Raw genomic sequence first — 26,609 nt, 5'->3', positions numbered from 1 at the left:
ATGGCTTCGACGGTGAAGGTGTTGATCGCGTTTAATATATCATTACATACTCTAGAGACTAGAATATTTTGTATTCGATGTCAGCATTTTTGTAACGTATCATCATTGTCGTGATCATCATCATCATCATCATCATCATTATCATCGTCATCATCGTTAGCGTATAAATCTTCTCTGCCCCCCCCCCCCCCCCATCCTTCCCTCTATCTCTCTCAACGTAATAATCATCAAAGACATTAATAAGATACTTTTAACCGGTCGCAAAGATTATTAGTGGCTTTGTATATTGTTGTACTTGTTGTATTAAGGCGTATTGTTATGTAATGTGTTACTCGTTTACTTAATTGTGTACATATTTATTTCGAATCACGCAGGAAGCAAGACATATTTGGTAATCGTGAACGCCAAATGTAATAATTTTGCCGTAAAAGAATTGTGTAAGTTTTTAGCACTTTGTTTTGTATATTATGTTAACGATTAATAATATAATAATTCGTACAAGCTGAAGTTGAAACGAAGTCGAAACGTTAGTTTTCTTTTTCTTTATAGAACAAATGTTCGAATTAAAATATATACTCATATATTAAAAAGTTTTATTTTCAGAAAACAACGCATCATCAAAGTGATTCGATAACTAAAAATGTTACGAAATTCTCATTCGCGGGCTAATTTTCATAAAAATATAACCGTTCTCTATGCAATAGGAACACATTCCGCTCACTACATATATGTATATGCATAACATGAAATATAGTTTTCAACATACAACATCACTTGATTCATGGAACATTTATACGCGCAAGTTTCATTCGTGGAAGACTGTTGTTCGTAATAATTTTCTGTGTCGTGTAAATACTGTTCTATATACTGTCGTTTGTCATGATCGATGCATGGTGTGGAACTAACTGAGAATAATACGATGTGCTACTGATACAATAAAAAATGTGATGAATAAGCTGTTGGTTAACTCTTCACGGAGGACCACATTGCTGAGATTTTTGGCACTACTGTTGCAAAGTCTCCACGCACTCATCTAGCATACATAAATTATTCGTCGTACTCCAGTTCTTCAATGTGTTTAACACCTTTTATCTGCCGTTCGATTGGCGGAGTTCCTCTAGCTGTAAATAAAAATATTTTAATTATAGAAATTCGTTGAATGTGGCGAAGCAAAGAAGCCTTTCGCAAACCTCTTTTTCTTCGTCAACTTCGTCTTCGTCTTCGTCATCGGATCCGTGAACCGAAGCAGCCGGAGTAGTGTGTCTTGACGAAGAAGGCGATGGTGGTTCACTGATTGGTCTGGGATAACTGAAACGACCTACTCCACCCTCGGCGTATTCTGACGCCAATTCTGGATAGACGGTCATTAAAGCCTTTATTCTGGCTTGGCGATAATACTGCAAGTATCATCGCGATATAAACAAAGAGATTAGATGGGGTAAGGTAGGAAATGTGATCGAAGAAAATGATGCTGAATCACTTACAATGCCAAGATTTCTCCAGTCGAGAAGATCGCTAAGACGTTCCGTACGGTTTCTTTGAATGATGCGCTGTCGACGACTAAGTCGAGCAAAATCGAACATGTACTGCGCCAGTTGTTGGACAGTATTTTCTAGACCAATGAATCGCCTATCAACGATGTAAATACCGTAACTCATTGGATCGGCTATGTGCTCTTGCATGAAGCAACCGAAACCGGACAGATTGGTGGTGATGCTGGGGATACCCATAACAGTACATTCTGCAGGTGTGTAGCCCCAAGGTTCGTAATAGGACGGGAACACTCCTAAATGACATCCTCTGACAAACTCTTCGTAATCCAGACCGAATAATGGATTTGTGGATGAGAGAAATTCTGGATGAAATACTATCTGCAATTCGGAGCAAGAATTTAATCGAACACTCATCGTGTCTGACGCGTGGATCTGTGATTTGTGGATGAGAGAAATTCTGGATGAAATACTATCTGCAATTCGGAGCAAGAATTTAATCGGACACTCATCGTGTCTGACGCGTGGATCTGAATAATAATAATAATAATAATGTGTCATATTACCTTAACTCGATCGTTAATAGTATTAAACATATTGCATCTTCTGATAGCATTCAGTACCGGATCATTCCAATCATCTACAACATTGTGCGTGGTAACTGGTGGCAAACCATTTCTTTGCAAAGCATATAAACACCTGTGCGAAAAACGACAAAACCAATTACTACTTGTTGGATTCCGATTGACATTGCAGTTGTTCGTTACATGCACGCTACCCACCGTTTTATTTTGATAGTGTCTTCTTTCTGTAAGAGGTCTTGAGCGTCAGGCATACGACCAGACAGGCACAGTTCGTACATACGTTTTCCAATCTTTTGTTGTATATCGCTGATAGTATCTCTTAGGGATTTAGTGACCTTCAGCGAGAAAATGGAATAATTCCTATAGATTCGTCGCATTAACTACTAATCTAATTCTAAGTACGAAGTCATTCAACTTACAGCGTGACCTCGTAACGACTCCACGTTAAAGTTATTGGTTCTTGCTGGGAAAATAAGGAAAGCAACTACCGTCATATCGGGTCTGGACGTTTTTAAATAATGATTTAATCGAGCCAAAGCTTCGATGAATATGTCAGCGCCCTTGTTGCCAAACTCGTAACGTCCAGCAATGAAGAAATACAAAGTTTTATCCAGATTGAAGTCATAATGACTAGAAACCATACACACGTGATGTAATGCTATTAAAAAAATACTGCAACCGAGATCTCGTTACTCATACGTACCCATAGAAGTGACCCCTAACAAATTCATGTATTTTTTCTTTGCTAATAGCGTGCAAGTTTTGGAATTCGTGCAGCGCGGCAAATTTCTTTACATTCAGTCCGTTGGGAGTAATTATATCAGGCTTTCGTTTCAATAAATGTTCGGCCTCGAAGCCAGTTATATCTGATACGGTTGTAAACACGTGCGCTAGATGCGAAGCTGCTCGTTCCATACAATATCTATGGTAAATTTGTCGTTTTCCGGCCTCCTCGTCGACATTGAACTAAAAAAATTGGATATTCTTGATTTGATACTGCCGAGCAACGTTCAGCCAGAAACAAAAATTACACTTTAATTTGACATCTCTGACATCGGTACGATACCTGATCTAAATTATTATAAAAGTCAGTCTTTCCCGCGCAAAGATATCTGCCGAGAAGAGTAGCATGCGTAGTGAAAACTGTGGCCACGTCTACGTGCCTGGTCCTCAAAGCGATCAAGCCCACACCAGCTTGCCATTCGTGGCAATGGACAACTACACGAGGTGGTACGTCAGAGTACCCCTCAGCGGCTTTTCTAAAATTAGAAAATCATATTTAACGAGTGATCAGAGGAAATAAAAGCGCATTGGATATCGTGCAAAGGGGTATCCACCTGAATTCAGAAATAAATTGACAGACGAGATAACCGAGAATAACTGCGTCGTTAGCCTCTATATCGAGATGCGGAATACCAAGGTTGCAGGTGTTCCATAGTTCCTGTTTATACTCGTCTAACTTCCAGGCTGCGCTTCCAATGTCGAAAAGAATTATTTGCGGATTTCCGTCCACTAGCCAGGTCCCTGTTACCACCTCAATAAGGGTTCTTGTTTTAAAATAATATAAATTTTACTTATTCTTATATTTTAGCAATTTTTCAACACACTGATAAAGTAAGGAGGAACTACATGGTTCACCTAGTGGATCAACTGCCCTTGAATTAATTTTGGCCTTGCACTTGGGCTTTAGCCAAATCATTATTCTTAGCACATAATAAACAATTTTAGCAGCTAGATGCATGCCTCTGCAGAAGTAACTAATGTTTTCAACAATCTATTCACAATTTGTTTGTATTTTTCTATTAATATCTCCTTGTCATAAGCATTCAACTTTCATCAACAAATGATTTCTCATTCAGTACTGTGTATTCTTACTTTGAATCCTTGATCGCGTAGAACTTGAACAGCCAAATGCAATGGACTATTACGTGGGAAGTCTGCTTCCTCAACTTCTGTTCTAGCACAGGTTTCTTTATAGGGACCTATTAGACAATATTGATCTCCCATTTCCTCTGTTGAGACAAAGGCCTTGGAACGTATGACTGTATATATACCACCAACTAAAAACACCAATAGTAAAAATAATGATCTTCAATGTTCCTATTTCTGTTAAAACACAGTTTATTGAATTTTGTATACCTTTGTTAGCTGCCTCCCATGCAACTTCAAAATTCCATCGATTCTCATGTTGTGCAGTATATCCACGATCCATAAATTCAAGCAAGTCATTACTGCTATCTACACGATAAAATCTTCTTGATGCTCGTTCCCTTGACATTTTGCTGGCTCCTCTTCAATCTATGTTTGTACAACATAAATTTAAGTCAGTGAATATTTACATTGATGCCATAGTGTGCCTTGAGGTACACACGAATTTTCCTGAGTTCATATGAACTCCAAAACGCAAAATTTGATCTTTGTACACAACTTTATATTCTGACTTCTCTACAATTTGTGTTAAATAACTTCTCCTTGTTTTAAACTTACAAAATATACTTACAGTTTTTCTGAATCCGTTGAATTTAATAATAAAAGACCGACGTTAATTATACTATAAAACTTTATCGTTACAATGATACATCCATCGAACCTAACTCACGTTTATATATCGGAAGTTTCCGGTCTGTGCAGCTACCGATATTTTCAATTCACTATTCGGTCACTTTAAAAATCAATCCAATTCACGACTATTTAAATGATCGCAGCTCCGAATAGCAAATGCCACAGTTACAATAATTGCAAATACGTAAAATGTTTTGTTTCACCTTTAAATAATATTGATAACCGTGAACACACCGTTTCAAGATCAAGATCAAGATCGATGGGATCAGAATTCGATGTGCGCTAAGTATCCGCTGTGAGTTCGAGTCAAGTTCGACTAGGAAATATCGTTCTCGAAAGAAGCACGTTGCGTCTACAAGTTTATCAAAGGTCAATGACAGCGCGAGGTATTACCATTTTTATTAGTGTTTGCCGGGTCCGTTGAACCACGCGACGCTCACGAAAAAAAAGATAAGAAAAAACTTACTCGAAATATAAAAGAAACTGCGAGATATACAGGGGCTTTTTTAAGCAGGAAAAATTCACTTACATTTGCTGGAAATAATGTTTCGCTAGCCTGGACGGAGCGAGTAAGTTCCACTGAGTTCCACGGCCAAGCTCGCTTGAAGGTCACCACAAACTACGAAAGGTCACAAGGGCTTGACGGGGCCTCGAGTCGGCTTCTCAGCTTACTTTGAACCCGACAGACGAATCTTCGCCCTGTTCGCTGATAAACGCATTACTTAGATTTCTTTCGCAACAGATGGCACGAGATATCTCTTCGGGGCTACCACACCACTTCTTGGCTCGTGATCAGCCTCTCCGTCGCTACTTCTTCCGACTAACACGCGCGTGCGACAATTGCCTAAATGCTAAAGTCTCTTTCATATGAATACTCGAATTCTACTACTACGCAACGTGCGTTTCTTGTTCGAACAAGGTCGATCGATAGATTGATACGGTGACAAATTATACTACATTCATAAATTATACTTGTATATGAAAATATAGAACATTTGATGAATATCCGTCATTGACCTTATCTGTAGGGAAGTACTTTTGAGTACATATTTCAGTTTGTAACCACAACATAATCACGTGCTATTCACACAAATACCTAAATACATAATATTTTTCGATTTAACTGTTAACAGTGTTTTATTTTCAGGAATAGTACTCCACGTTACTGACACCTAAGCATCATACGAGTATTTAAAGGTTCTTGTTGTCTAGTTAGCAAGGATTCGTTTAAGTTTAAATTATAAAAGAAGTACAATTGCAAGCGTACTGCTTGAAAACGTTATGAAAATATAAATTCAAAGCTATGTATGTGAAATAAACACGATACGGCAGTGTAAAGTTAACTGTAGCATGAATTTCAAATGATAAGAGATTAAGCATTTAATATACATATGTATATGTAGCATGAAATCGACTATTTATTACATGGGTTCTGCAATACTCCATGCAGATTACTGGAGTTTATCAAAACTTAGGAGATTGGATTAAGCTAGTTGCCATGCCAATTAATGCAGCTTAGATAAGATTCCTATTCTTTGTTTCCATGGTAACTGTACAAACGAAATACAAATCCATAGGCATAGACGAGGTGTATAAGAATAGCAAGTGGGATGAACTGTGTTTCTTGGTAGTGGATCATAGAACCCCCGGAACATGCGTAAGAAACCCCGTGTGGTAAAAAAAAGTGGGGTCATAGAACCCCCGGAGCAAACGTAAAAGACCCGTGGGTGTAAGAAGGTAGGGTCATAGGACCCCCGGAGCATGCGCAACAGACCCCGTGGTAGAACACAGTGGGGTCGCAGAACAAAACTCAGGGGGTTCTATGACCCCTCTCTTTCTCCATACGGGGTCCCTTCTACATTCCCGGGGGGTTCTATGACCCCACACTATCGTCGCATGGGTCGCTCACGCTTGGCCACTGGGGTTCTATGACCCCACTCTTGCAACGCACGGATCTCTTCCATGTTCCCCCGGGGTTCTATGACCTCACACTATCGCCACACGGGGTCTTTTAAATGAGGATTACGGGACAATGAACGGTACTGAAATGGCTTGCGTCAGTAACCATTTGAAACGTGATCCTTTATCGCTGTTGCTCGTACAACTCGCGAGCTCGGTCGAATGTTGCTCGTGCAACTGTCGAATTGGGACTGACGCTTGTGCGTGTTCCCGTGAAGAAATTAGATAATAACCCCAGCACCCATGGCAGTTTCTGCAGATACTACTACAGCCCAAGTTTAAAAGACGTAGGCAGTAGTTAGTTTCTGTAGAAACCTGTTGAAGCAGACAACTATAATTAGTATAAGATTGTACACTGTTTATGCAGTTATATTTAAGACAATTCGATGAAATGAAGCTTATATTAACTGACGCATGTTTATAGGAATATACATATGTATACATATAAATTCTAATGATATAAAAGTTTGAAATACAATATGATGCGGTACGGTACAATACGTCTATTCGAATCAATTGCTCCCTTGCGACTACAACATCATGCTATCCGCGTTCGGCGCAATGCGCTAATACGGAGGCCAACGAAATATCACTGTAACACTTAAAAAAGTGTGAAAGTTCCATTTATATCATTATCCTGTGAAAATATTCATACTTCCATTAGCATTCATATTCCAATCAATGAATTTACAGAATAAGGAAAAGGAATCTAAAGTAATTTTCAGTAGTTCCATACATCTTTATCTCGAATAATTGTCTAAAACATTCAAAGTACTAGACATTTTTACACTTTGAATTTCATATCGATTTCTAAAATAATCCTAGTTCGATGTAATATAGAACGTGGTTTTATGAAATAGATTAGAAGTTCGCAGCCATTAGCTCGATATTGTCTTCAGTTTACAGTACTTTACCGATGACAATACCGATTGCCCAGGCCTCACCACGAGGAGGTTGCTGCGAGTGGAGGCCCAAGGCAAGTAGATGGAATCACAAGTTCTACATCTACCCACCTTTCACAATAAACCTTATAAATTACTTAAATCTTAACTATATAATACTACCGATACTAAAATCCCTCGGCGGATGACTTCTTTCTTGAGCCTAAACCTATAAAAAACTAAGTTCCCTCGTCGGTTGTCTTCGTTCTTCAGCTTAGAACTAATATTATCTTAATATTCTAATTAATACGAATTAATGCTAGTAATACGAAATAACAAATTTAACGCAATGTAGTCGCTAATACTCAAACGAAAGAGATAGACGGAATGGAAAAAGTTCCATCGATCATTTCGTTTACGCACCTAATATACCAAGCCAAAAATTAATTCTACGATGAACCACGTTAAACTACAGTATGAACAAGTATCGCGATGAAAGTGTTGTCGCCAGAACCTGGTTTAAGAAAATAGGAAAGACGGGCGCAACCTCGCAAACCCGAATCCATCTCTCACTTTCCAGGCCCTTTGGGCTGGTCACCTACGTACCAGACCCGAGCACAGGTCATGACCAAGTATGGTAGTGCAAGCGAGATCCCCTGTAAAACAGAGTCCTTTTACGGAGCAGACTCCCGACTACTCCGTAGGCGGGTACGTTGTACCCAGGCGCGCACGAGCCTTTACTCCAAATCCTACTTACCAGGCAAAGACTAAACACGTCCGATATCTGGCTTCTCAATAGAAACCAGAGGGATCGGCAAACAGTCTTAGTGCACAGGCCCACTGCCCGTACCATAATAGGTACAGACCCACTGCCCATACCCCAAGTCTGTGTAGAGAAATCAACGAGCAAAATGAATTAATAATAACTTGGTATGCACAATGGCTGATCACAATTTAAGTCTATTAATAGATAGACTAAAATTAATAATAAACGATGTGATGATGAATATGAATATAACAATGAATATCGAATTATGATTTAAGTTTAACTTACAGTAACTTAACGCAGTGGTAGACGCACGCTTTGAAGATGTAGACGTTGATCGATGTCTTCTTTCGATGGAATAACTGTTTGGAAAAATATTTTTCATTATACAATACACATAGAATACATAATATGCACAGTAAATAAATCACAGTAAATAAGAAAATAAATATCGAAGCCAATGGTTCTCGAACATCTGTAACATACAAGGAATTAGTAACAAGAGAGGGGACACAACAGACAGATGGATTAATAATATGCACAGTAAATAAATCACAGTATAGAAATCACAGATAGAATGCACAGTAAATAAATCACAGTAAATGAATCACAGTACATAAGAAGATAAATATCGAAGCCAATGGTTCTCGAACATCTGTAACATACAAGGGATTAGTAACAAGAGAGGGGACACAACAATATGCACAGTAAATAAATTGATGGTTGTCGAATGCCTGCAACAAACAATAGGTTAGTAACAAGAGAAAGGACGAGTTGAGACACGCGCCCACCCTCCGCGACGGCTCACGAGAAAGTGAGGAAGCTAACGCCGTTATGTATTGGGCGTACGCAGGTTTGTTCCTGTTGAATTGTTTTTGCCGGCTTGAACGACCCAAACACCAGATGGTACGGTCATGGTACACGACGTACACGGCTAGGTTAATAAACTGTGTGACGCAACATCACTAGCGCGTTGGACGAAGAGCACCGACACCGCGGCACGCTCTACCGCTCTCGCTCGCTCCCGTTCGACCGTTCCGGCCATCTCCGGCACCGTTCGGCACACGTCGGCACCGACGGAGGGCACCGTACCGCGGCATTATCTGTTACCAATATACAAATGTAAGGCAAGATATAAAAACGAATAAAACAAGAACATATAAAAAGTAACATTAATAAAATGTCCATTAACGATGCATTTAGAATAAATTGTCTTATAGTTAAGTGAAAAAATATATACTTTTCCGTTTCATGTTTCCTGACTGTTATATTTATCCCTTAATCTTAAACTGAAGCATCGGATATTGTTATTCCCGTCAAATCGTATAGATACACGTAATATGAATTGAATATATAACACTTCATTTGTGCTAATAATACTCAGATTTCATGCTTTATCGGTAACGTCGGGTACTGACACTAAAATGGTAAGGAGGCTTCTGACGCCCTCGAAGCATGGGACAGAAAGTTACATTACATGTTAGATCTATTCTTATATCTCATCTGTGGTAATACAGCATCATCGCAAAGATTAGTCATTTCAAAGCTATCTCGATAGAGGACTCATAGATCGCCGATAACGACGAGGTTCCCTTCTACAGAACAGGTGTTCACACTTCATGCAGCAGTTCGCAATTCGCGATTCCAAATAATCGTATTAGAGTTAATTACAGTTGATATTGGGAGCATAAACACGTGGAAAACTTGCAATCATGGCGGTAAATATATTGTATAAAAATAAAAATTATTAATTACTTTTAGCGTCTTACGGTATAATTGTAAATGACATCAAAGATATGATATAGTCTAGACTGTGTCTGCTGTATCTACACCGGCTAACCTGTATACGTTAAACTTATATATAAATAACGTAACTTTTGAGAAGTTATTTTTTTCTGTTGTATTATGATTTTACAATGCAAATTATTATAGTATGAATTTGTGTAATTTCTTCCATATCTTTCTAACAGAAGCAAAACAAGTTGCCATGGAAACTAATTGTTTGATCCATTTCTGTGTTTATGCAATGCATGTGTACTATACATAGCATAGAAATATAGATTGCACATTCTCTATGAAACAGGTATCTCAATTTTAGAAAGAGGTAGATAGTTTTCGGAGAACTTGGTATCTCTTTTTAAATCTAAGTAGTGGGGAGTAAGATTCTAGAGGTCTGAATTTTGAGTGGTTGACTGAGCTATATTAGCAAGAGATAGCAAGTCTTCTGAAAGTAACCCATCACTTTCTAAAGTTGGGACACCGGCCCAGCTTGACGGGCACTTTACATCTCTATGTCTATGGTACTATATGTATAAATGTACATTACTACTTTATGCTGACATTAATGTATTCATGTTTCAGGCTGTCGCAGCTGCGAAAGTTCAAGAAGTTCGTGAAATCACTAGGATAGAGAGAATTGGTGCCCATTCTCATATTAGAGGTTTAGGCTTAGATGATAGCTTAGAACCACGTAATGTAATTAATTTATTTATTCTACATATAGCTGTTGAAAGTTCAAGATTATTTAGGTTCTCATTGCTCAATTATAATTGCTTAGGTGTCACAGGGGATGGTTGGTCAGCTCACGGCACGTCGTGCTGCTGGTGTTGTCCTTGAAATGATTAAAGATGGAAAGATAGCAGGTCGAGCAATATTATTAGCAGGTCAACCTGGCACTGGCAAGACTGCTATTGCCATGGGAATGGCTCAAGCTCTTGGAATGGATACTCCATTCACTTCGATGGCTGGTTCCGAGATATATTCTCTGGAAATGAGTAAAACAGAAGCTCTGACTCAGGCTATAAGAAAATCTATCGGTGTTAGAATTAAGGAAGAAACAGAAATTATAGAAGGCGAGGTGGTTGAAATTCAGGTGGATAGACCTGCCACAGGGGTTGGTGCCAAAGTTGGTAAATTAACCCTGAAGACAACAGAGATGGAAACGATCTATGATTTGGGAAACAAGATGATTGATAGTCTAATGAAGGAAAAAGTCAGTAAATTCTTAATATACATATGTATATATTTCTAATATTCTTATCTAACTTTGTACATTATTTGCTTATTCAAGGTACAAGCAGGGGATGTAATAACGATCGATAAAGCTACAGGAAAAATCAACAGACTGGGTAGATCTTTCACCAGAGCTCGTGACTACGACGCGACCGGTTCGCAGACTCGTTTCGTACAGTGCCCTGAGGGCGAATTACAGAAACGTAAGGAAGTAGTGCACACGGTCACGTTGCATGAAGTCGACGTCATAAATAGTAGAACTCATGGATTTCTGGCATTATTCTCTGGAGACACGGGAGAAATAAAATCAGAGGTGCGAGATCAAATAAACGCTAAAGTCGCAGAATGGCGGGAAGAAGGAAAGGCAGAAATCGTACCTGGTGTCCTGTTCATCGACGAGGTTCACATGTTGGACATCGAATGTTTCTCCTTCCTCAATCGGGCACTTGAAAACGAGATGGCACCAGTTGTAATTATGGCTACGAACAGAGGTATACCCACTGAACATTTCAGACGCTTGTATTAAAATCGGGACTGACTTCTTTCTTGATTCTTCTTACCTTCATTGAGTTCGCGGTAAATTCCACAGCTCTAAGAAGGGGCAATCATCGTTTTCTAAACTTTGATAATGAAAGATTCATTTCTCAACTTTGTAGGTATTACAAGGATCAGAGGAACAAACTATAAAAGTCCCCATGGTATTCCTATCGATTTGCTAGATCGTATGATCATCGTTCCAACGAGTCCATACCAGGAGAAGGAATTGAAGGAGATTTTGAAGATTAGGTGCGAGGAGGAGGACTGCGAAATGGCTGACGATGCTTTAACAGTGCTCACGAGAATCGCGTTGGAGACGTCGCTTAGATACGCGATTCAATTGATAACTACTGCATCTCTCGTTAGTCGACGAAGAAAGAGTACCGAAGTAAATATGATGTCGATCTTTCATAATTTATTGTAGTGTTCACAGTTGCACAAATGCTATTTGAAACGTGTATTTTCAGGTGAATATCGATGACGTGAAGCGTGTGTATTCGCTATTTCTCGATGAACATAGATCTGCACAGTTCCTCAAAGAATATCAAGACGATTTTATGTTCAATGAAATGCGTAAGTAAATTTATAATCGCATGGGGTGGCTTTATTTACTGTTTCGATCATTCCTACCTTTGTTTCAGCGGAAGAATCGATGGAAATATCGTAACGATAAATAGGTAAATAAATAAATAAATAAATCGCCCTTATTCCGACATTGTTCAATAAACATTCATAATTTTTTACTTAATGGTTCTATGATATACCTTTGAAGTGTCAGTCAGTTTTATCCAAGTGTCGAGTAAACGCATTGAATGTAAATGCAATTTCAGGAACGATGGCTATATATTTCGAATTAAATACAAAAAAAAAACTTAACAAATTCCGTTTGTATCCTGACTACAGTTTGGCTTCGCAACGTTTGATTTTGTTCGACGCGTTACAGTCTAATAAATTCGTAACGATGAAAACAATTATCTAGCGTTAAATCAAATAACAGAGGTACATATGTCACTTTTTGGCGTAAGGTTTCTGTAATTGCGTAACACAAGTGGTTTTCAAAGAAAATCCCGTTCTGGAATTTCAAAGGTTTAAATTTAACTTACGATCCACGAAATGTTCTCGCATATCACAGCGTAACGTTAATGAATCTACGTCGCTTCGTCGATGATGGACCTTCGCTCGACCACGGAAATTGGAAATATTCATCGTCTCGTTTGCAACGGAAGTCACGCTGCGATCGGGGGAAGATCAACTTGTTCGCGTTGTCGTCGACGATCTTACGTTTTCTTTTCTTGACCCTTTTTATCTAAAAAATAGAACGTTTTCACGTGTTTCAATTCTACTGTGAAGTACACTTTTGACACAAAAAGTTGATCAATGGTTAGCGCTGTTCGAAGCTTTTGTCGTGACGAGCGTTTTCTGCTTTACTTACTCGTTATCAGTTTTACACCACCCTCAGGCTTGAACGAGGATTGGGTCTTTTTATCCTTTGGTAGAACTCCTAGACCGTATACCACTTTGTAGACAGGAAGAGGAATTACCGTAGACGAAACTGGTACCATCACTGAAACATCGTTTAATCTCTCGTTTACAGCAATACTGTTTCATTGTTATTCGCAAATTAGGGATTCATCTTTGTAACTACGCGTTAATGGAATAAAAAGTCTGTCCACGCACAAAAAAATACTCAAGCATCGTATAACTATAGATCATGCACGATATTTTAACGCGCGCGCGCGCGCGCGGAACTAGAAACGGTTCGAAGCGAAACGCGTATCGCGGTCTATCAAACGTTCACCCGCGCTAGACTGAATGGGGAATATTTGCTTATCACTCTTAATCGAATATCGATTCATTAAACAGCCGGCGTCGGCGTCTGCGTCGGTTCGTTGTTTAATTATTGGCTCTCGACGGGCCGTTGGCAGTTGAATGAAAATCGGGTCGTGCAGCAGTGGTACGTGAAAATCTCTGTTATTTCGAGATCCTCTCGTCTCTCCTTGTTGCCGTGATATCTCGATTAAATCTGTGGTGCTCGATCGGCGAGATTCATCGATCGCGCGCTCTGCCGCTTGTTGTCGCTTCGAAACGGTTTACTGATTGAATACCCGCAAGCTAAGCGAAACGATCACAGTTTTTCGATTATCGACGAATAAACGCTATTTGATATTTCCTAGTTACACCTGTCTCCTTTCAAAGCAGATAACTGTGTAATACAACTTGTTCGAGAATCTTCGCTCACGGTTTATTGTTTTAACGTTTACGAGTGGGACCATTATCAAAACTTGAGATAGTTCTGCATAGTTTATTTGTTACAATGCACAGTGTGATCCGTTAATGGTCCAACTGAAAGGAGTTTCATAAAAAATTAAGTTGAAAGTCTGGAATAAATTGTTATTCGCATAAGGCTTTTTGTTCCCGAAGAAACCTCTTTTGAAAGTGAATCTGATACGTATGTACTTGTTCTTACAATAAGTAGTGATGGCAAGCAATGAACAGACATGTTAGTATTATTCTAGATTATCGAGATACAATTTTCTCTATGAAGAATCACTCCTTCTCGGTTGTAATGCCAATAATGAATCACCTCGTACTTTTCAAACATAATTTTGTGCAAATACAGACAACGAGTATATGTATATTATTCAGTATGTAAGAGTACGCTCTTACTATTTTCCATATTATTCCATACTCAATTTCACGACTGTTTTCACGTGTAAATAAATCGCACATGCAACTTCGACTTGTGCATGCAATCGCAAAAATTGAATTTCAGCGCGCTCGTCAAGCGATACGTTTAATTACGCGATAAACGGAGATTGCATAATTTTGTCCGAAATGTGAACACAGAAACAAGTATGTATAATCGCGAATTGAATGTTCTGCTGAAAGTCGCAGTGATTATGAATTCTCGACGTAAAATAGAAAGGTCAAAACGCGTGCACGGTGAACGTATCCAGACGTTTCCGATCGTGGCAACCATTCCGTCAGCTGGAATGTCACTCTGAACTGTATCGAGCTGGTATTTACCGGGATTAATTATCATACCAGCGGGCGAATCGGGGAACCGACGCACCGTGGAATGTACTTTCCATCGATGGAGTCCGATTTCAGTTACCCGCCACACCTGCGACATTTTCTCTGCAGATAGTCATGTCCTCAAATGGGAGGAACGTATGGGAAACGAATACGTATCCTTCCTTCCATGGAAACGCGCACTTTTCTTAATGAAGTCATTAAAGCTAACCAAGCTTTAAACGCGAACAACAGAATTAATTTAACATTATTAACGTGGATGAATTTTTAAAGCAGTGGTAATTCAATTTTTCGTATTACTGAATGAAATTTCGTAACACCTTTATCACGTCAATCTGATAATTACAAGGTTTGGGTTTAGCACATCCGGTCTGTACGCAACCGTGAGAGCGAAATTGTGCGAATCTTTCGAGGATTACGAGCGATTAAACGCGTGCAAAAATTCGACGAAATTAAAGAGAGATATTCTAGCATCAAGGTTCTGGTCGTTCGATTGAATAAACGTAGGATGGAAAACGGATCGAATATCCGTTACCGATGTACGGTTAAAGTACGAAACTTTTCTAACTGTAAACATCTATGTTAAGCTATCCGATTTCACGTGCGATTCGAGGTATATAAGCAGAAACCGACGTTCAACTTTGTTGAAGCGACTCGAAAAGATTCGAATCCGCTGTTACGTACCATCGGGCAATCCCAAGTGGTTATTTACAAAGTAAATAAACGTGCTCGTAAGAATTGACGACACAAATATATCTATCCGGGATGTCGGTGCGTTCTCGTATCATATCGCAACACAGTTAAATCCTTTCGAATCGCCTGCTCGCGTGACGAGTGCACTTCTGCAATAGCACTTTGTTGCAACCAGGGTCGGCGTTACCATTAAAGCGTTCTAGGCAGTCACCTAGGGCGTAAACCATGAGAAGGTGCAAAAATCCAGCCGGTCTTATTGAACGGTGTAGCAGATACAATAATAATAACATTTCGTTTAACGCAATGAATAAAAATATACATACTACCAAGCTTCAACACTCGATTTGAAGGAACTAGTAGAACATTTTGCGAGGAGAACTAACTTTTTTTGTGCAATTGATAATAAATATGTGGATTCAAATTATTGCTTTCCTTTTTTATAATTTCAATTTAAAAGAAAACGTAATTAATTTGTAAAATAGTGGGCGCGGTAATTAGCTTAGCCTAGAGCGCAAAATAACCTGGCACCGACACTGGTTTCAATTGTCCCTTGTCTCTCCTCTCTCTCTTTCTCTCTATCGTTCCGCCTCCTTCCTAACTTTGCAACATTCAGCCCCCAAGGACAACCCGCGAGAATCGTTTTTACGTGGCCGTTCGAAGGATTTACTGATCTACTCTTCCAGATCCTGCACATCGCGGTCAGACAAGAGATTAAGCCAGAAGATACGTCTGTGCAGGGGCGGGCGTACAATGTAGATAGCGGATCGTCCGCGAAACGAGTTTATTAATCTACGTCCATTCAAGCGGAGAATTACGAACGAGTCGATCGTAAAGCGTTTCTACTTCGCGATAAAGTTTCCCGCGGGGGGAGGCTGTCGCGAAACAGCAAGTAGCGATTCTCCAGGAGCCGTAGTACGTACCGTCGAGAAACTAATTTTCAACGTTTTGAATAACGGCAAATTTTGATTAATGGAAGCTCTGCATCACACGGGATCAGCGTAATCTCTCATCCTTACGCCCGACGTTTCGAAGTCTCCTATGGAATTTTAATACCGTCCGTTCGTCTCTAGCCGTCGTGCAACCTTGCATTACTGATAATCGAATCCCTCGACGTTATTAAGAAGCCGATAACTCGATGCCGGTAATGACCCAATCGCTCGACGTTACCAGTGACCCGATAACTCGGTTTTCTTAACAACCTAACCGCCCAATGGTTTTACCCTCGTTAATGGCCTCAACCTTTCGAACCTAAGACGCGCACGTTCGAATTATTCCGTCGCGGTTCTCGCCAGAGATTCTTGCTACGCTAGGTATATTGCTATTAGTATTCGAATCGTATTCCGTGTCTACCGTGTCTATATCGGTAGCGTCGATTTCAAAGTTCAAGAGCCCGTTCTAGAATATTAACGACCGAGAACACGCGGACAGCGAAAGCCTAGTGAAATCGATTCGCTATTATGAATTTCGCGAACGAAATAAATTAGTTACCAAGCAAAATTCGTCTCGGTTCAAGAGAAACGAGATCAATTTAGAATTCAAGGAGAAATTTCTAAGACGAAGTGCGAGCACTGACATTACTCGTTCTCGATTACCATCCACTCTTTGTCTTTGTCCAACACGCGGACCTCGATGATCATTTTCATTCATGGAAGCATAGGCAAAAGTACATATTCCCAATCAGTGAAGTCGGTCATTTCATACACAACGACTTAATACACTCGGTGTAATCGAGTTAACGAGCTCGATACTTTGCGACGTGTTATTTCGTCCGGAATGCTCGATGTATACGCGAAACGAAACAAACTGTTAGTACATTGGACCGTTTATTTACACCACACGCCGTGTAATCATTTTACCACCTGGCAAAAACTGCAGGCTATTTACCCGCGAACGAAGACGATGCTGTATCTTGCACGGGTATAAATACAGTTATACGCATTAGTGGCATAAATTAAACGACACCCTGGTCTTGCGGACAATTTCGAATCCTTTTTGCGCGGAGGCAGCTCAGCACGTTTATCAGCAAGTACAGTAAATCCTCGATGAGTGTTCCAAGGTTCCTCGGCACTGAATATTAAATATTTTATAAACTAATGGACATGTACGGTTGAAACAAATATCATCTGGAAGAATTTATCGCTGTGCTAAACCTCCTTAAAAAGTCAGCGTTATACCTAGGGACCTCTCCTTGTCAGCGCCGAGGAGTCATCGAACACTCATCGAGAATTTACTGTATTCTGGAAAACAAGGACCCATCGGGCAGAAGGTTACACGCGTTTATCGCGGGCAGAGCGTGCTCTATGCCGAGGATTGGATTCGCTCGAGATGCTGGCCTCGCTATAATCGAAACCCACGCGATACGCGAACTGACGTCACCTTCCCGTTATTCCCCACCTGTCCGACGTCGCCTCGAGGAAATTCGGCCGTTTCGAGATCGCCCTTTATTTGGTCAAAGCCGTGGTCGCGTCCTCGCTGCGCAAACACCGACGACGGAACGCAACGCGTGTCCCTGTGTTACGACGATATTTTACTGGTTCGCCGCGTTTAACGCTGATGTCACAGCGCGTCGTAATTTATGCATCGAGAATATGTAAGTATACACTCCTCCAGGCCCTTGTCGATAGACCAGCTAGAGCTAGGTAGACGCGATAAAATTTACTTCCATCTATTTCAATTGCACCGCGTGACATGCTGCTGCGACTATCTTTTCGTAAACGTCATCGTTTCTGAATTATTACACAGGCTGGGTCATCTGTTTCTCGAGTTGTTTTCTTTTACTTACTACTCCTTACTCGCCTCGTCTTGCCTAACACGATAAACACGGACCAGGAAACACCCAGTGTGTTTTGCACGGATTAGTCATCGGGACTTATGTCACACGAGCTATACACATTTATAACCCGTATTTCAAAAAATCTGCTCAGAATCATTGACAAGCCTTCCTATTTGCAAGGAACATATTAATTTATTGTTCACGATACATGGACGAACGATTTCTTCGGTTAAAAATAAATGCTATGTTGGTCGTTAATCTGATAAAACAACTGTCTTCTTTTCGTTTAATATTCTTCGGCAATGATGGAAAGTCACCAAACGCATCTCCGTGGCCGTTCGTCGCGACAAAGAACACGGTGAAAGTTTTTCTGCGGAGATCGAAGCGCGACCAAGACCTCGATCTCGATCTCCAGGGGGACCGGAGAAAGAGAAACTGAAACTTTCGATTTCTTTTTTTTTTTTTAGAGACGCCCCAGCCAGTTCGCTATCTCGTAGTTCGAAACTTCACATTTCAATTATAATTCAAATTCACATCCATTCGAAATCTGCTGAAGACTGCTGGATAGGTAGCGTCGTTGAACCAACAATTTGTGGAAACAACATTGCGTTAAAATACTAGACCGAACTGAAAATTTGCACGCTTTAAAAATTTTACATCCTGGTCGTTAAGAACATGTGCTTTTAATTACCACGATGAAATTGAATGTTTTTCTTTTATAAATCAGCTAACTCATTTTCGTTGCGTTATAGTTACAAAGTTGTACGAAGTTAAAATAAACAACGACAGCGTATACAAACTTCAAGATCAGCTTAACACAATGCAACGTACGGTATCGCGGTGTAAAAAGTAACAAACGGAATTAGCGCGAAATTGGGAGAGCGAGGCGTATGTGTACATATTTTCATCACAGTGGGTGGCCCGACGAGAAATTCTTGAATACGAGGTATTTCACTTGTTTACCTGTACACACGTCGGTAAAAAAAGAAAGAAAAACACAAACTGGGGAAAACGAGCCCTGTCGCGGGGCGTCCGACAGGAAAAGGAAACAATAGCGGCCCCCACTCGACCGGCAAATGTAACAAACCGTGTGTAATACAGACGTAAACCGTGAATAATCGCGCGGAATGGCTAACGACACTTCTGTACACGTTACAGCATGTGCGCAAACAGAAAAATGTGGACGTGTAAGGTTGCAGCAAAAAATACACCGTGCGCCGTTTCTGGAAAATTTATCTATGCGTGGTGACACACTTTCGTAGAAGCATCGCCAGCAGATAAAATAGAATTTAACGAATAGAATCTTCCTTTCGGGAAAAAGTCGTACGGGCGCGAACATTTAGACGATGTCGACTGAAAAAAAGTAGAATTTAACGAACGCGCGATTTCGTCGCAGGATAACGACGCGTATGAATTTTCGACCGAGTTCGCGTATTCGCGTATAACGCATGCTTAACGCTAGAACTACAAAATTATTAAAATGTCATAGACTGTGTGGCATAACTGCAAAACCACCCTAAAATTTTCAATTCTTGAATCAAGTATGCCATGTCAGAAATCATGTTAAGAAAGAATGTTTCTCCAGAAAATGATTATATTCCCTAGAAAGAAGTGGTTGGTTTTTATTTTTATCGCAATACATAAGGATTGAAAAATTTAGGGTGGTTCTGTAGTTACGCCACGCAGTGTAGCAGTGTAATTTCTGAGATTCTTCGTAACTTTTATCGCAATAAACAAATGAAAAAATTTCTTAATTTAAATAGGAACATCTTCGTCTTTCAATTTTGACACCCGCGTTGAAAACTACGTGTAAATTAAAGAACGTAAGAGACTCACCTGGCTCGAAGACATTGTCATGGTTCCGTTTGTAAATGGTCGGTTTTGCGTGCGCGATCGCGATCGTCGCGAGAAACAAGACGAGCAGGATTCTCGAAAATCGTGACATCGTTCTGGAAGAACGGTTGAATCTTTTTTGTCGTTGCGGCAACAGTCGATCGATCGGAACAACGTCGCGACGTTGCTTGTCTTGGCGATGTTTGGACCGGCACTACGCGGAGCAAAGACTAAAGAGGTGAAAACACTTGCCACGAGTGGGGAAAGCCGCGGATAAACAACAGAATTGCCGCTCTCCGCCGCTTCGAATACACACACCTTCGGATTTCCAGTGCGGCTTGGTCAATGAATCGAATAACAGGAAAGACCAGAATTTTCCCTACCTTTTCCCTCGTTTATTCACGACATACTTTCCTTCGTCAATTTTTAATGAAGATAGAAAAAACATTCCTATTTACGGTTTCCAAGGGATATTCAGAAGACAGAAAAGAACGATCGGCGATCTAATAATCGGTACACCTGTGTCATTATCTAATGACTTAGGTAAGCTTGGTCAGGTATCGAAAGAAACCCGGTTGTAATATTAAAAATTATTCGACAAAGAGCACACGACATCGGGAATTGAAATATAAAGGCAGGACGGTGATATAAGATATCTATTTCTGGTCCACGTAGGTTCGTGTGGACTTGGACGGTGTAATAATCTTGGTCAGACATGGAAGGGACAAGGCGTGTTGCGGTCGTCGAGTACTTACTCTATAAAATAATCCGTAATCGACGACGGGGCGATTTCTTCTCGAGGCATCTTGTTTTTTGGCAGTAAAGGGACACGTAAGGTGAATCACGCGAACGGACACACGAAGGAAGGCACGCCCACGACACAACGACTAGGCGGAGAAGAGACAGGTAGCCTGGTTGCGAGGAACGAAGGCGTGCTTGCTGGAGGGATCGCGAAGGAGCGTCAAGAATTTATATTAATCATTCCCTGCGTTCGTCATCTCGCGACCCGCCGTACGGATTCTTGGCTAACGACCACGAAACACAAGCAAAACGCGTGCTCGTAGGTTCCGCCGGTATCGTTCGCGCGGAAAAATCTCCGTAGAGCCGAGGCTGCTGTTTCACGCCTTGACTTCACTGCCACCGCTGCCGCCAAGTTCTGTCTTCTTCCTTTTCTCTTGCCTTTGCTCGTAATCGTGCCTGACTCGGTCTCGTTTGCGCAACGTCCTGTTTCACCGCGTGGAAAATTCACTGGAACGCTCCTAATTGCTTTCTCGCGGGTGTTTTGTAAACTTGGGATCAACCCTGGCCGCGTATCTAACGCGATTGCATCGAGTGCGGTCGTGTTGGTAATTGGCTCGTAATCGTGATCGTAATCTCCAAGAGACGACTACAACATGCTCGTCCACGTAAATATTCAGATTGTTCCGAGTACACGTATGTCCGGTGGTCGAGAATCTCTCGTGACGATTAGTAATTAGCCTCGTAAGGCACGAATTTGAAGAGACATGACATACGAGTTACGATGAAAATGTCCCGAAATGACACCGCGAAAGACATCGGTGGAACCTGTTTCCGCGCGGAAAACCACGAAAAAGAAAGCAAAGACGAGGGAAGAGATAGGAACTCGACGATATAGCGTTAATTACGGTTGGTCCGGTAGTCGGCGGGCGTGACAGGAACGACCTGTCGGCCTAACAATGAAAACTAGGTTAAAAAGTGAAAGGATCCCGAGATTGGAGGAGGAACGACCGTGGCTTCTATTCGGCTCTCTATTCGCTATTCACGCGACGACAGCGTCGCGGAACCTCGGGCCATACGTCGCGGCTCCCCTTTTCTCTATTTTTTGCCACTTCGTTTTTCCTCATTCTTTCCGCGATTCTGTCTTCTCCGATGTCTTCGCGATCCGCAGACATTTCTGGTGGTCTCCGACCCGGTGGAACGCCAGCGGCGTTACGATTCTATCACGAACGATTCCGTTGTTCTTTTTTCACTGGCGAGTCGAAGAGATCGATCTTTTGTAGAATTTCTTTATCTCCTGATTTACGCTACTCGAAGAAATTTCCGACGATCCGGATGCAAAACGAACGTTGGGAATTACAGAATACCGCCTCGTAGCATTTTTCACCGACTGGCAACCCTCTCACCACTTCCATTTTGCTGTTAATTACCCGACGGCCTTTCAATCCCCCGTTTCCCCATTTTCCAACGCAACGACGCGTATCGACGAGAGCCGTCGCGACTCTTATTTCGAGGTTTCTGACGCGTCCTACGCGCCGCCTCGTTTCCCGAGCCAGAGATCTTGATCCGAACGGTTAACTTCGTGCGTCATGGGAAAAGGAAGGAGCGTTACTTATTCCGGCGTATTAGGTTACTTAATAGAGTCTACTTATATTTTCATAAGAAAAACTAGCGAATACTTTCATAAAAATAGAGGTATTTTTTGTAGATAATGGCTCAACAGCGACGTTGTAAAAAAATACGCGTGCACTCAGCGTTGCGGAGTGAAAAAGTAAGTGCTAATAAACGGGAAGTTAGAAGTAAATTATAAAGCTGGAACAAGGTAAAGTGACTCTTAACAACCATGTACCACATACTTTGTGTTGATATGTGCATGTTTTAATAGTAAAATATAGCAATCTTTTTTGCGTAGGTTTCATAAAATGAAATTTTCTTAATAACAAGAGGGAAAAAGATTTCTTCGTACGATACTGAATCGCTCCGGTAAATTCGAACAGCGGCGTTCACTAATAGGCAGCTGATCGTGACGCGAATCTCCCTCGGAATGGTCGCAGACGTTCAGATTTGCCTATGTAGACCCGCGGGGAGAGTCCGCAAACATGCATCAGCGGTATTTTTCTCGGCGCGTTCCTCGCGCATGGCGCATTATTTGCCACGGTAGTCCGAGCTACTTCGCGAGTACTTTATTCGAAAGTCAAAGGAAAATTGCACGGAACAATGCTCGCGCGGAACAATGCCGTCAACCAGCGATGAATATTCCCGTATTCTCCTACGCCGCGAACTTCCAAGCAACTTAGGCGTGCAAACGTTCAAATTGCCTGGCACATTATTTGCATACTGGCGCTTCGAAAATTTCAAAAACTCTCGCACGATTCGAAAGTTATGAAATATTCGAGTTCCGTAAGACTTCTCCACCGAACTGTTATCGATGATCGATCTCCGGAAACTTCTTTGTCGCGTCAACAGGACGGGGATCGGAATGTAATTCGAAAGGTAAATCTATCCTTTTCCTTGCAATCGGAAGAACGAGTCGATGCTTTTTCTTTGTTTCTTTTTTCAAATTTAAACGTTTTTCATTCATCGACATTATGGCTCTGGAAGCAAGGCAATGTCGACGAGACCGTAACCAATTTATGTATATCAACGCGGACGCGTTTGTTGTTCTTGTTTCCGAAAATTCCGAAAGTTTCCGACAATTTTCGTGACACGGACGAACCGACCTTACGGGCCGTCGCGTCGTGTTGGTCCCATTAAGACTAAACGCGAGCTGAAATTACAACGACAATGCCTGGGATAGGTCCGTAGCGAAGGCATGCACGATGACACATCCGGGTCTTGCCACGTATAATCCAGCCGTTTCCTCGTACCACCCTGTCTGTGTTCTTGTATCGGTCGAGATACGCGGCTCGAAATTATTTCGTCCATCCCCCCGCCCCCGCCGCACCCCTCGTAACGGTGTCAGCAACGGATCAAAAGAGTGTACGTGACAGGAACGTCCGGAACGACCAGACAAATGGTTTGTGAAACCGTGACGTCATCCGCTCGTCCGAAGGGAGGGATTCGTTCGAAATAGAAAAATAATACATTCACAGAATTTTCATTGCTAAAGGAAACGATATAACTTCGCAAACGATTCGTCTAAGAAGATGTGTTGCAACTTGCAACCCATACATTCGAATGATAACACTTTTGTTATTTGATCTTTTGTTATTGATCTCATTCACTGTTTAAAAGTTAGGGTGGCGGTCTTAGATGCTGTTGCTTTTCATTATGTATTATTCGAATAAACTTGTGCTCAACTCTGGCCCTATGTATCGCGTTAGCTCTTTCAAGACTGCGGTGGAAGAAGCAATTTTAACGCAACAATGATTGCTGAAAATTATTATTATCGTTAGTGGGTTCTCATTGCAAATAATGAACACATACGACAAATAACTAGCAAGAATAAGCATTATAGTTGGAAACATCTAATGGGCGAGGTTCAGTGTTACTCCTGTCTCGAACGATATGATTCTATTACGCGTTTAAGGGCACTTTAATTTCGTAGGAAACTTTGAGTACGAATCGAAAGTTGTTGGTTAAAGTATACTTCCACACAATGGGAAGAATACAAGCAGGTTTGGAGGCACTGTCGTAGACAGTTTCTCGGGAAACGGGACAGGTTGCAAATTACTCTTTTCCTGTAGCGGACGAAAGGATACGAGCTCGTTTCTATTACAGCGAATATATCACTTAAAAACAGGGCGCACCGTCATGTTTGAAATAATATTAAGCGAGTTCGATGCGACGAAAACCCAGACGAAAGTATTTTGCTTTCTCGACGGTCCCCCTAATGAAACCCGCAGCACGGTAGGAATAAGTGGAATCGATCGGAGTAAACGGGACGAGTGATTCATTAAGTACATCAACGTACAAATGATGCGCGGTGCCCGTGGATGCACACGCGAAAATCATTCCGCCGAGGGTTCCCTTTGTGTTCGAACGGGAAGAAATGCGTTCAGCCTGAATTCTATTTACAAACGGGGTATACGGAAACAACCGTGCGCTTCTGAAAGAGCCAACTTTATCGCCACGATCATAATTCGCCCCGTGGAAACTTTCAATTACACTCTGTCTTTGAAAATCTTCGTGGTGCGACGTGATTTTTCTTTAAATTAAGCATCGTGTTGTTATTAAATTATTAAGCTTTAGTAAATTCTCTTTTCCTGGAACAGAATATGTATCACGCAATATTCGGATTAACTAGTGAATGCTTCGAGTATCTTCCAGACTGCGGTGAATGAGACTTCCGTGAAAATTGGTTTCCACGAGCAAATTATATATGTATATTCGTGCATACCCGTTATTTTCATCTTCGTATTTGCGGTTGGTCTCCTCGGAGCAACGATCCGAATTTACAACTCGCCCGCGACTACGTACCGAATTTCTAGGGAACCTTTATTAACCTCTTGACCCCTTATCAACGCCACCGTGGCTCGGAAGATTTTCTTGGCGTGCGTTATCAGCGACTACGGAGCGGTCGGTAAATTCGCTCGTCATGCGCTATTAACGCTTATAAGGGCGTCGGTTGTGTTCCTTAATGATCCGCTGGAAACTTCCTCGTCTGTATATACACCGTGCCAGACTTGTTTACCCCTTGAACCACCATTTATCAATTCCCTGTTAACCTCTACACTTATTGCCGGTTCTTAATTAACATAATTCGCCCGACACAACAAACGCGATGGCTCTTGCGAGCGAGAGTTCTCGTTGCTACCAAGCTGCAAAGCACGTCACGATCGTTTCTTACCACTTATCTAAGTTGGAAACGAATTGATTTTCCCTTGTTTTTCCCTGTGAACGGGGTGCCATTGTATAGAAATTAGATCAGCGACAAGGTAAGTAGGAGGTGAAGAAGCAATTACGACGGCGCGACTCGATGTGAAATTCGTTACTTTTGGGCTCTGGGTAACGGTCGAGTCGCGTGCGATATCATAGATTCCAGGCTGTGCGTAAAGACGCGTGTATATGTATACGCGTGGTAGGGGCGGCGCGGAAGGTCGAGAGGGAAGCGGAAACAGGGCAGATACGAGAGCCGATAGGATTGATTCGGCTGGAGCGGCGCGGAACAGGGCAGGACAGGCCAGTGGTTTGACCTTTATCGACGATGATCCTCCAGCGAACCCTCGAAACGGTATATCACGATCGGCATTTTCCCGCGGAACGGCCAATCGAACCGGACGAGCGGAAGAAACACCGAGAGAAATACGAGAAATGCGAGAAATACGAGGTATCCCCGAGACCGTTCGAGCGGCCTATTCACCGCCCACTATATTCCCACTTGTCCCGATTCTAGCTGCCGGTACTCGTATCTTTTTCTATTAAAGAACGTTCCGCGGTGTGTGTATCGTGGCATCGATAGAGGGATCAACGTTGTCCTGCACACCGTATCCATGGACCATCGACAAATTGAACGGGAACAACGATAACTCGGACGTCCAAGCAATAAGACCGTTTCGCCCCGTGTCCGACGTAGTGTTGGACGAGTATCCAATTCTTCCATCGAACCGACCAAAATGGTATTGTTACCGCCGCAGCGATACCAATCGATATTCGCGCCGTTTTACGAGCGAAGTACTCTCCATTAAGTAACGGAACCAGCGCGCTCGAATCTGGCCGAGATCTCGAAATCAACTTGATTCATTCACCGTCACTGGAACACGGTGGCCCTGTGAAGCCGTGGAACTAAAGACGCGAACATATCGACTG

General features: G+C 41.5%; 3 protein-coding genes across 4 annotated transcripts; 1 reads left to right on the top strand and 2 right to left on the bottom strand.

Moving 5' to 3' along the window:
- Positions 1-607: 607 nt before the first annotated feature.
- LOC107186838 (glycogen [starch] synthase) lies at positions 608-5,464 on the bottom strand. 2 transcript variants are annotated; one of them, XM_015574781.1, is made up of 12 exons: positions 5,166-5,464; positions 4,214-4,372; positions 3,950-4,134; positions 3,412-3,608; positions 3,141-3,333; positions 2,778-3,040; positions 2,494-2,704; positions 2,273-2,409; positions 2,057-2,189; positions 1,485-1,871; positions 1,191-1,397; positions 608-1,121 (listed from the first exon to the last, which is right to left on the bottom strand). In XM_015574781.1, the coding sequence occupies exons 2-12, from the start codon at positions 4,350-4,352 to the stop codon at positions 1,089-1,091; spliced, it is 2,085 nt and encodes a 694-aa protein (XP_015430267.1). In that variant the 5' UTR covers positions 4,353-4,372; positions 5,166-5,464; the 3' UTR covers positions 608-1,088. The 2 variants fall into 2 exon arrangements, with proteins under 2 accessions (XP_015430267.1, XP_015430268.1); XM_015574782.1 differs by lacking the exon at positions 5,166-5,464 and adding an exon at positions 4,840-4,896.
- A 4,421-nt stretch (positions 5,465-9,885) lies between these two features.
- On the top strand, positions 9,886-12,592 carry LOC107186875 (ruvB-like 2). The gene is made up of 7 exons (XM_015574826.1): positions 9,886-9,960; positions 10,604-10,717; positions 10,800-11,234; positions 11,313-11,745; positions 11,911-12,179; positions 12,259-12,364; positions 12,433-12,592. Exons 1-7 carry the CDS (start codon positions 9,955-9,957, stop codon positions 12,456-12,458), a joined length of 1,389 nt encoding a protein of 462 aa, XP_015430312.1. The 5' UTR covers positions 9,886-9,954; the 3' UTR covers positions 12,459-12,592.
- A 319-nt stretch (positions 12,593-12,911) lies between these two features.
- On the bottom strand, positions 12,912-20,339 carry LOC107186915. The gene is made up of 3 exons (XM_015574877.1): positions 20,127-20,339; positions 13,224-13,355; positions 12,912-13,097 (listed from the first exon to the last, which is right to left on the bottom strand). Exons 1-3 carry the CDS (start codon positions 20,233-20,235, stop codon positions 13,069-13,071), a joined length of 270 nt encoding a protein of 89 aa, XP_015430363.1. The 5' UTR covers positions 20,236-20,339; the 3' UTR covers positions 12,912-13,068.
- Between the last annotated feature and the right edge of the window lie 6,270 nt (positions 20,340-26,609).

This window comes from Dufourea novaeangliae, unplaced genomic scaffold (genome assembly GCF_001272555.1).
Source record: "Dufourea novaeangliae isolate 0120121106 unplaced genomic scaffold, ASM127255v1 scaffold81, whole genome shotgun sequence".
NCBI classification, from domain to species: domain Eukaryota; kingdom Metazoa; phylum Arthropoda; class Insecta; order Hymenoptera; family Halictidae; genus Dufourea; species Dufourea novaeangliae.
This window is presented reverse-complemented; position numbering and strand designations above follow the sequence as displayed.

What these genes read in the sequence shown, in the direction of transcription:
- LOC107186838 (XM_015574781.1), bottom strand. Translation starts at nt 4,352, where the DNA reads ATGTCAAGGGAACGAGCATCAAGAAGATTTTATCGTGTAGATAGCAGT. An exon ending in TTTATAATAATTTAGATCAG is followed by an intron (nt 3,041 to 3,140) that starts GTATCGTACCGA and finishes CAATTTTTTTAG; the next exon opens with TTCAATGTCGACGAGGAGGC. An exon ending in AGTCGTTACGAGGTCACGCT is followed by an intron (nt 2,410 to 2,493) that starts GTAAGTTGAATG and finishes TTCTCGCTGAAG; the next exon opens with GTCACTAAATCCCTAAGAGA.
- LOC107186875 (XM_015574826.1), top strand. An exon ending in ATAGCTTAGAACCACGTAAT is followed by an intron (nt 10,718 to 10,799) that starts GTAATTAATTTA and finishes ATAATTGCTTAG; the next exon opens with GTGTCACAGGGGATGGTTGG. An exon ending in TTTTATGTTCAATGAAATGC is followed by an intron (nt 12,365 to 12,432) that starts GTAAGTAAATTT and finishes CCTTTGTTTCAG; the next exon opens with CGGAAGAATCGATGGAAATA.
- LOC107186915 (XM_015574877.1), bottom strand. Translation starts at nt 20,235, where the DNA reads ATGTCACGATTTTCGAGAATCCTGCTCGTCTTGTTTCTCGCGACGATC. An exon ending in TGACAATGTCTTCGAGCCAG is followed by an intron (nt 13,356 to 20,126) that starts GTGAGTCTCTTA and finishes ACGATGTTTCAG; the next exon opens with TGATGGTACCAGTTTCGTCT. An exon ending in TGGTGTAAAACTGATAACGA is followed by an intron (nt 13,098 to 13,223) that starts GTAAGTAAAGCA and finishes TCTATTTTTTAG; the next exon opens with ATAAAAAGGGTCAAGAAAAG.